A 10,062-nucleotide genomic window follows, 5' to 3' on the forward strand; every position below is an offset into this window, starting at 1 on the left:
AATTGTGTGTGTGTGTGTGTGTGTGTGTGTGTGTGTTAGGGATGCACAGGTACCAGACTACCTGATTCCAGCCAAGTGTGGAAGTTAAAAACAGCCAAATCCAGGTAACTCAAAATTGTATCTAAGCTCTAATCTTCGTGAAAACTAGCACAGTACTGAAAGTTACAGTCAATAATTGGTTTAGTTAAAAAAAATTTCTGAGCAACAAAGACTACCTGCCTGCTGAAAGTTGGGGATTCAGAGAACAATAAGGGTTAATAACAGGTATGGCTTGAGAAGTGAATTTCTGGGGAAGTGGGGGCTGAAAGTAAAACTTGAATGTTCTGTTGGTGATTATTTGGGTAATTGTAATAAACGTCAATTTTGTTTCTAATTTCTGTGTATGTTTTTTTTTGGGGTGGGGAACCCAGTCCTGGATGACACTTAACCCTGCCCGAAGTGTAGTGACCAGGTACCTGGACCCAGTATTTAGCCAAATTTTACTACCCGTGCATCCCTAATATATTTATTTATAAGATAGTTTCAAACTACAAATTAATAAAATGTCATGCACATGTAGCTCATAACATGATTATTTATGACAGCTGTGTACATCAAGTAGCAATTGTATAACAAGAAAATCCTTTCCACAACAGTGGGCCACTTCTTAATCTGCGACTTAATCCTATCCTCAATAGTGGAACACCTGAAGAAAGGCTTTGCAAACATTGTCCTTTCCACCCGAGCTACTTTTGTAGTCTTCAAATGTCACCAAACTCTTGTATGGTCAAATACTTGTCCATTTTCTATGTTTTACTTTGAGATTATGATATATTTAATATTTGTTTCACTCTTATAAAAAATTTAGTTGCCTGTAGACTGTTTGGTAGATTATTCTAGAAATCCAGAAACTGGTGACAAAGACTGCGTAACGTTGGTTTTAGTTGGAACCGAGAAACTGGTGACAAAGACAGTGTAACGTTGATTTTAGATGGAACCGAGAAACTGGTGACAAAGACAGTGTAACGTTGATTTTAGATGGAACCGAGAAACTGGTGACAAAGACAGTGTAACGTTGATTTTAGATGGAACCGAGAAACTGGTGACAAAGACAGTGTAACGTTGATTTCAGTTGGAACCGAGAAACTGGTGACAAAGACTGTGTAACGTTGGTTTTAGTTGGAATCGAGAAACTGGTGACAAAGACTGTTCAAGATTTCTAACCACAGAACTTTTATTTCAAATACATTCACAATAATCTCATTACAGATCAAAAACAAAGGAATTTCTTTAATCCATCAGACAGTCAGCCTCCTGTTAGAGCAGGTTTGGGACTAATGTCGTCATATTTATTAAAGAAGTGATCTAAAGAAGTTCCTTACGACAATTATGCACCTGCTGTAGAAGGTGGAGCTTTGTTTTATTGAACTAAAGCACTAATTAATTGATAATGTCATGTATGGCTTATTACAATCAATAAGTATACTATAATTTACAGAGATAAATCAAGATTGTAGTTTAACAATGTATTTTCTATTAACAGTCAAAGAATTTAATATTATAAAATCAAAACTTTTAAAATCATAAAACCAAATTATTTGTGGTATGATAACAACCATAACATTAGAATCATCAGTATGACATATTATTTAAGTACTTTATTTTTTGATAACATTAGCTCCATCTACACTTCTACAGCAGGAAATTAACCTCAGCAACCTTTTTGCTTAATGGATTCCCCAGATCTTCTAGTCACCGACAAGGTTGTAAACACCTGTTTAAAGAAAAGCATCGTAAGAAGTCACTGACACTCTAAACAGAAAGATATTTCAAATACATTGAATGAAGCATCTCTAAGGATCATTGGAATAAACCAATAATAATTTATGTGAATGTTTATTTTACACATCTGAGTAGATTTACCAATAAACCTACAAATTTAATAATTTAATTTTGTACTTTTATTAGGGGCAATGGTATTAAATCTGGTTTTACCTCAGCACAAGTTGGGTGGATTCCTATAGTGGCATCAAAATCTGCTTTTGTTGCTCCTTTCTTAATTCCTATGGCAAATCCCTGAGTTACCTCTCCTGCATTAGGTCCTAAATAATGAAACCCAATCACTCGCTCCTGAAAAAAAAGACGATTCTAATTTTAGTATTATACATTAATTAGTTTGATAATTTAAAAGTAGATATATATATAAAAAACTCTCTAAATATCAATTTGGACATCACAAACGTTTAACTTCAACCAATGCTGCATTCAACATAATCCATGCGACAAATACAAAGTTTATAGTTTCTTATGAATTAGATACTCAAATTACAGATACTGACAAGCTAGGATATAAGATAAGAACCTCCTATCTTTTCTATTTGCCAAGATAATATATTTATTGAATCAACCAAGATGGCCTCGCACGTCTCTTCAATTTTTGAAAATACTTGCCCAAGTACACTCACTCCACCCAATCACGTGTGTATACACTCACTCCACCCAATCACGTGTATAACCAACTTAAAGCTCAGTGTTTCCCTAGTGGCTTTCTTAGCCTCTGCGAAGTATTTGTATGGTAAACTTTCTTTTCATGCTAGATTCAAAGCCATAAAGTAAGACATTAGCCAGCTCGAAATTTCATACATTTTTTAGACCCAAATACATCTTAGTTATAGTGGAGTTCTATGGTATTTATAAAATATTTTATGATTTTTGGTTATTTTAAAGTTTATATAAAAAATCTTAAAAAAATTTTTATTTAACATCCTTAATGTGCAAAACTTGATAAGGCTTAGCAACCTAAGGCAAGCAGCAAACATGTACAAAGTTCGTAACTAGAAGGTATAATTATTTGCTATACTGTTCTAGGTTTTAAGAAAAATAAGTTTATGAACTTATTTGTAAATAGTTAATAACTGAAGTGTGACTATTTTACAAAATACTAGTCCCCTAAAGCACAGCCAAAACAGATCACTTTGTAAAGGCTAGTTTTATATTTTTGGATACAGTAACATGGGTGAACGTGGGCTACATCATTGCAACTTCTGTGATGTTAGCAAAGTATCGATGGAAATAACCGATAAAATAAAGTTTTCTTAAAAAACATTTGATAATTATCTGAAGGTTATAAACATTTTGTATGTGAAAATTTAAAATGTTCTGATGCATAAAAGTATTTTTAATCTCAAAATCAGAATTACTTTGCATATTCATAGTCAATATTTGGAAAAAAAAAAAGGCACGAGAAAAAGTAGTACTTGAAAAAAAAAAAAATACAGATATTTTCCATACAAAAAAAAAACTGATATTTTCCGTAGAAAAGCTTTGTACTGTTTGCTGTAATGCAAAATTTTATGAAGATACATTTACTCTTATAGCATGAAAACTATAACAAGCACAAAATGGTTATGAGGTCGGTTCCCGGGACCGAGCCGAGAGAATTAAATAGCATACCTCACCTACCCTCTATCAAACCCCATACAGCCAGACCCAAGTATAACACTAATTATATTAAACACCATACAGCCAGACCCAAGTATAACACTAATTGTATAAAACACCATACAGCCAGACCCAAGTATAACACTAATTACACTAAACACCATACAGCCAGACCCAAGTATAACACTAATTACACGGTATGCTTCCTCTATCAACACCAACAGTATAACACTAATTATATTAAACACCATACAGCCAGACACAAGTATAACACTAATTATATACTTACATTTTCTGGTTTGAGGCAAATGAGTTTTGCGTAGCAAACATTTTCACTTTTCTTTGGTACTGTCCACTCCAGAGGCAGGAAATTGGTATGGTAGACCTGAAGTTAAGTTAGAATATTACTGGACCTGGTCATTACAACTAATTTAATACAGTGGTAAGGAAATTGGTATGGTAGACCTGAAGTTAAGTTAGAATATTACTGGACCTGGTCATTACAACTAATTTAATACAGTGGTAAGGAAATTGGTATGGTACACCTGCGGTTAAGTTAGAATATTACTGAACCTGGTCATTACAACTAATTTAATACAGTGGTAACATTATACACCTAAATTATATAATAATAAATTATGTTTAAAAAAAAGTATTTTCAGGAAAATTATATAAAGAGAAGGTGGACGTCCAAACTACCCGTTACGCAAGTTCATAAAGAGAAGGTGGACGTCCAAACTACCCGTTACGCAAGTTCATAAAGAGAAGGTGAACGTCCAAACTACCCGTTACGCAAGTTCATAAAGAGAAGGTGGACGTCCAAATTACCCGTTACGCAAGTTCATAAAGAGGAGGTGGACGTCCAAATTACCCGTTATGCAAGTTCATAAAGAGAAGGTGGACGTCCAAATTACCCATTACGCAAGTTCATAAAGAGAAAGTAGATGTTCAAATTACCCATTACGCAAGTTCATAAAGAGAAGGTGGATGTCCAAATTACCCATTACGCAAGTTCATAAAGAGAAAGTAGATGTTCAAATTACCCATTACGCAAGTTCATAAAGAGAAGGTGGACGTCCAAATTACCCATTACGCACAGCAACTTTTGATATTTTAATATAAAATGAATAATTTTTTAACTATTTATCAAGACAAAAAACACTTACTTCAATGTTCTCCTCTCCATACTTTTCTATTGCATGCTCTTCAGGGTATCCAATACAACCATACTCCAGTGGTGTAAAAACTGTAGTAGGCACATTGAGATAATCACACTAACAAAAAATAGTAATCTTAATATCACGTACATTCCCAGAGATAATCACACCAACTAACTAACAAAAAAATAGTACTTTTAACATCACGTTCGTTCCCAGAGATAATCACACTAACATTAGCAGGATTGGCAAGTTTAAAAATAACCAACCAACCAACATAAGCATGTATACAAAGTATAACCAATAAATGTGCCAATAGTGTATATCCACTCCCTCATGTGCTGCAACTTATTCAGATCAAAATGCTATAATATCATGAAGTACTACTGAAAACTAGATATTTAAAACTGTTATGAAAATGTTAAAGATTTTAATTTCATTGAAATACCTGTAATTCTCCATTTCCATAAAGCCGTCGAGCTAGTAGGGTTCCTGCTTCAATAGCCACGGGAGTTAGCTCCAACTTGCCCTCTAGAATGTCTCCAATTGCATAGATATGTGGAATGTTTGTTTGCTCTGCCATCGTTGGTATTTTCCCGTTTCTGTAAAAACAAAAGTAAGGAATGGTAAACATACGAAATTCAACCGTTGATAGTTATTACAATAACAGCAAAGAAACGAACTGTACAAACAAGTTATTCTATTGTCCAAGTTAAAACTAATAAGAAACTCCTGCAAGTTTTAAATGTTGTATTAGTTTTTTTATGAGATAGATAAAATTGTCGTCACTGTGCGTGTGTTAACCTTGCAAGTTACATACATTTAGTGTGTATCAGAAAAGTTAGAAGAAAAAGATCGTTTTTTGGCAATTACTTTGTAAAGAAAGATAAAAACATAACAATATATCAAAATTACTTTCTTTCTTGTAAGTAAATAAAGTACAAAAATTATACACACAACAGATAACTCTAGAAGAAATGTACATTGACCTACTGATGTACTTACTTTGAATTTACTTGTACCCCAGCTACATCGAGACCAATACCGGAGGTGCAGGCATCTCTTCCAACGGCAAAAATTACCTGAACACAGAAACCTTAATAAATACCAATTCTACAAACCGGCAAAACTAAAGATGTCAACACATAACACAGAAACCTTAATACACACCAGTTCTACAAACCGGCAAAACTAAAGATGTCAACACATAACACAGAAACCTTAATACACACCAATTCAACAAACCGGCAAAACTAAAGATGTCAACACATAACACAGAAACCTTAATACACACCAATTCAACAAACCGGCAAAACTAAAGATGTCAACACATAACACAGAAACCTTAATACACACCAATTCAACAAACCGGCAAAACTAAAGATGTCAACACATAACACAGAAACCTTAATACACACCAATTCAACAAACCGGTAAAACTAAAGATGTCAACACATAACACAGAAACCTTAATACATACCAATTCAACAAAGCAGTAAAACTAAATATGTCAACATACAAAAAAGTATTTGAAAAAAATATTAATTTAAGAACACAAAGATCAAGGGTCAAGTTAACCGTTATTTTACAAGTAACTACCTTGTATCAATACTTGATGTATTTAAAAACTGGATACAATGTTGTAAGAAACAAAACTGTTATCCCACCCATCTAGCTACAAGTTCTCACGGCTATGAGAATCCATGTTTACGTTACTTTAGCTAGCTGTTTTGGGGCTTACTTGATAATGATGAAAATTAATGGGAGAATTGCAGAAAAATACTCTTTTAGACACCGGATAAAGATCCATGTCACAATGGAAACCCCTACCGATGGGGTGTCTATCAAGTCCATCGGTAGGGGTTTCCATTGTGACATGGATCTTTATCCGGTGTCTATCAAGTCCATCGGTAGGGGTTTCCATTGTGACATGGATCTTTATCCGGTGTCTATCAAGTCCATCGGTAGGGGTTTCCATTGTGACATGGATCTTTATCCGGTGTCTATCAAGTCCATCGGTAGGGGTTTCCATTGTGACATGGATCTTTATCCGGTGTCTATCAAGTGGATAAAGATCCATGTCACAATGGAAACCCCTACCGATGGACTTGAGAGGGTAAACTTAAGGGAGTGTGTGAGGTAAATAAACCTCCAGTGTCATATCAACTACATTAAAATAATAACACCAGTATTCACACTTACTGTATTATAATCTCCAACAACCTCTTCTCCTGAGTCTACCATTTTCCCAGTAACCCTCAGTTTTCCTGGCTGTCCTGGCTCAATTTCTTCAACCTAGAAACACAAAATTCAAATAAACTTGCACTGATCCACCAATTAATTACGAAAACAGAGGGAAAAAAATTAAGTTAATTTATTACATATAATTATAAGATTATATTATTTATCAACAAAATAGAAGTTAATATTGTAACCAAACATTGTAATTATTTTTAAACATAGGAATCTGTAAGAATCTAAAATTGATTATAAGTCAGTAACAGGTGTCTTTAGAGTGGACTTTACTGAAATATTCCAAAGTGTTTTAAGTGAGTATAAAGAAGCTTGGTTTGAACAGCTAATTTCAATAAACTTAGTTGACTAGGCAGTTACGAACTTCAGCCAAGATGAAAGATTCCACCTTTACACCACTAAACCTATAAAACTGACCTTTGTAGGAACACACGGTCGAATGAACTTTATTCCACAATGCTCCGACATGTGAGAGCCAATTCTTTCAGCTATATTCTGGTCAAATCCTCGGAGTAATATGGACCGAACCATCACCGTCACATCTAGGCCTATTCCTTTCAGAAACCCAGCACATTCCAAAGACACATAGGAAGCCCCAATTAACAACGTCTTTCCAGGACAATATGGTAATGAGAACAGATCATCACTGGAACATAAGATAGAATCACTTAAACTAAGACTTTCACGGTTTTGTTTTAATACCACAACATGTACCCCATATTCTTCATTACTGTTCACGCTTCATTCCACACACCCTAACATCTATATTCCTTACTACCAGTTACTATTAACAAATTTATCGGATCAATTTCTTTGTCTCCTTGATTTAACAAAGGCTTATTTGTACGCACTCTTACCTGGTGATGCCGTATTCTTTAGCTCCTGGACAATTAGGATACCTCGGTCTTTCTCCTGTAGCAATGATGAAGTGTTTGGCAGTGTGAAAACTTTCCTTTTTCTTCTTATCGACAGCCTGCAACATTTATATCAAAACATATTGTAGGCCTTTCTGAAGCACACAACATTAAAAACTTAGTAAAATAAACAACCTTAAAATATTGCTGTAACTAGGAATCATCTAAACTTTGCAGTAGTACTTAAGTATTACATCATCCCAGATATTAGCCTAAACTTTACAGTAGTACTTAAGTATTACATCATCCCAGATATTAGCCTAAACTTTACAGTAGTACTTAAGTATTACATCATCCCAGATATTAGCCTAAACTTTACAGTAGTACTTAAGTATTATATCCTAAATATTAGCCTAAACTTTGCAGTAGTACTTAAGTATTATATCCTAAATATTAGCCTAAACTTTGCAGTAGTACTTAAGTATTATATCCTAAATATTAGCCTAAACTTTGCAGTAGTACTTAAGTATTATATCCTAAATATTAGCCTAAACTTTACAGTAGTACTTAAGTATCATATCATCCTAAGTATTAGCCTAAACTTTGCAGTAGTACTTAAGTATGATATCATCCAATCGTTTATTTGAATCATTTTTTCCTTGGGAAATGAACATTAAATTTGTTAAGTTAATTCAAGTATATAAATCAATAAAGTTTTACCTTAATTTTATGATCCCCAACAAGCTCTGCATGAGCATTGATGTATTTCACTTGCTTCTCACGCAAAGCCACTCGATAACCCCAATTAAGTGACCCTATGTAATTCTGAATCTCTCCCGTCATTTTCTCCCACGAATGTTGAACTAAAATAAAAATAATAAATAACTCGTGTATTCTACTCTCGACCACTTATTAAATGTTACCGAGCACAAAGTTAAACCTAAACAATTACACAGGTTTGCAATTGTCTAATTCACATGAGACTTGATACAGTTTCATCCGATTCACAGGAGACTCTTGATACAGTTTCATCCGATTCTAATTCACAGGAGACTCTTGATACAGTTTCATCCGTCAGCTTTATACCAGGATCAAAAAACATTGAACAAGAAAATTTGGTTGACACAAAGAAAGTTCTATTACCTCCACTTCACATAAAACTGGGCTTGACGAAGCAGTTTGTAAAAGGTCTTAGACAAACAGGGCGACTGTTTCAAGTATCTATGTAGGCAATTCCCAGTTCTTTCAGAAGTGAAACTTAAAGAAGGGATTTTTGTTGGGCCTCAGATTAGCAAATTGATTTTGGATGAACAGTTCGAAAAGACAATGATGAAAGTTGAAAAAGAAGAGTGGATTGCTTTAAAGATGTTATTGACAAATTTTTAGGAAACAACAAGGACCTAAATTACAAAAATACTGTCAATAACATGCTCAATAAATTCAAAGAGTTGGGTTGTAATGCGAGCTTGAAAGTTCATTTCTTACACTCACTATTTCCCTTAAAATCTCTGTGTCATCAGCAAAGAACAATGGGAAAGGTTTCATCAAGACATCAGGGGAAATGGAGGGGAGGTATCGGGGAAGGTGGAACATCAGCATGACAGCCGATTACTGCTGGTTATTGAAACAAGATGTTCCAGATGCAACACGTAGTTTTGAGACTAAAAGACAGATTTCACACACAAAAAATGATAATCAGGACGAATGAGGATGCATATTCGTTTGACAACAGTGTTCTTCCCTTTTCTTCAGTATGTTTGTATTTTTGTTAACAAACATAATAATAATAAAAGAAAAATGTTTATTATGGTAAATGAAATAATAATTTGATCTAAGTTTTCTTCTTCCCTATCTGTAAAAAAATCCTAATGTGATAGAAATAAAAAATATATATTGGTTTTGAAATCTGCGTAGCTGAATTATGGAAAAGCTGTTATTAAAACTAAAACAACTTTTATGAAGTTTAAATTCACAGGACTGTATTATCTGCTGATCAAATCACAACAGTCAGTGGCAATGTTACAAATTATCCCTATGTTACAGTAGTAAAAGTTTTTTTTGGTTCAATGTCCATAACCACACGAGAAATGTTGACTCTTGACAGTGTCTTATTAAAACAAACAGATTGTTTACTCTTTCACAAAATTCTCAAGCAGGACAAAAGTTAGGTAACTACTGCTGGCTCAACACCTAATATTGAGTTATAACGTACCATAATTCAAGACTTACCATGATCTGGTACATCCCATCCAAACTTCTTTGCCTCTTCAAGGGATTCACCTACATAAATAAATAGATTGTTAGAAGGTAAAAACATGCAAGTGTAAGTATACTTGGTCTATATTTTATAGCATAAAAGTATTAAACGAACTACGAGT

The 10,062-nt window shown here is 33.9% G+C and overlaps 1 protein-coding gene across 1 annotated transcript in view; it reads right to left on the reverse strand.

The window, feature by feature from the left end:
- Window positions 1–1,188: 1,188 nt before the first annotated feature.
- Window positions 1,189–10,062, reverse strand: part of LOC106474121 (thioredoxin reductase 1, cytoplasmic-like) — a 14,869-nt gene continuing 5,995 nt past the window's right edge. The window contains exons 6-16 of the mRNA XM_013934811.2: window positions 9,914–9,964; window positions 8,405–8,547; window positions 7,688–7,803; window positions 7,248–7,476; window positions 6,780–6,872; window positions 5,583–5,659; window positions 5,026–5,179; window positions 4,587–4,694; window positions 3,710–3,805; window positions 1,975–2,109; window positions 1,189–1,753 (exon numbers count right to left, since the gene is read on the reverse strand). Coding sequence (XP_013790265.1) covers window positions 1,691–1,753; window positions 1,975–2,109; window positions 3,710–3,805; window positions 4,587–4,694; window positions 5,026–5,179; window positions 5,583–5,659; window positions 6,780–6,872; window positions 7,248–7,476; window positions 7,688–7,803; window positions 8,405–8,547; window positions 9,914–9,964 — 1,265 coding nt within the window. The 3' untranslated portion in view covers window positions 1,189–1,690. The remainder of the gene's footprint in view (window positions 1,754–1,974; window positions 2,110–3,709; window positions 3,806–4,586; window positions 4,695–5,025; window positions 5,180–5,582; window positions 5,660–6,779; window positions 6,873–7,247; window positions 7,477–7,687; window positions 7,804–8,404; window positions 8,548–9,913; window positions 9,965–10,062) is intronic.

Source organism: Limulus polyphemus, unplaced genomic scaffold (genome assembly GCF_000517525.1).
Source record: "Limulus polyphemus unplaced genomic scaffold, Limulus_polyphemus-2.1.2 Scaffold6846, whole genome shotgun sequence".
In the NCBI taxonomy this organism is placed as follows: domain Eukaryota; kingdom Metazoa; phylum Arthropoda; class Merostomata; order Xiphosura; family Limulidae; genus Limulus; species Limulus polyphemus.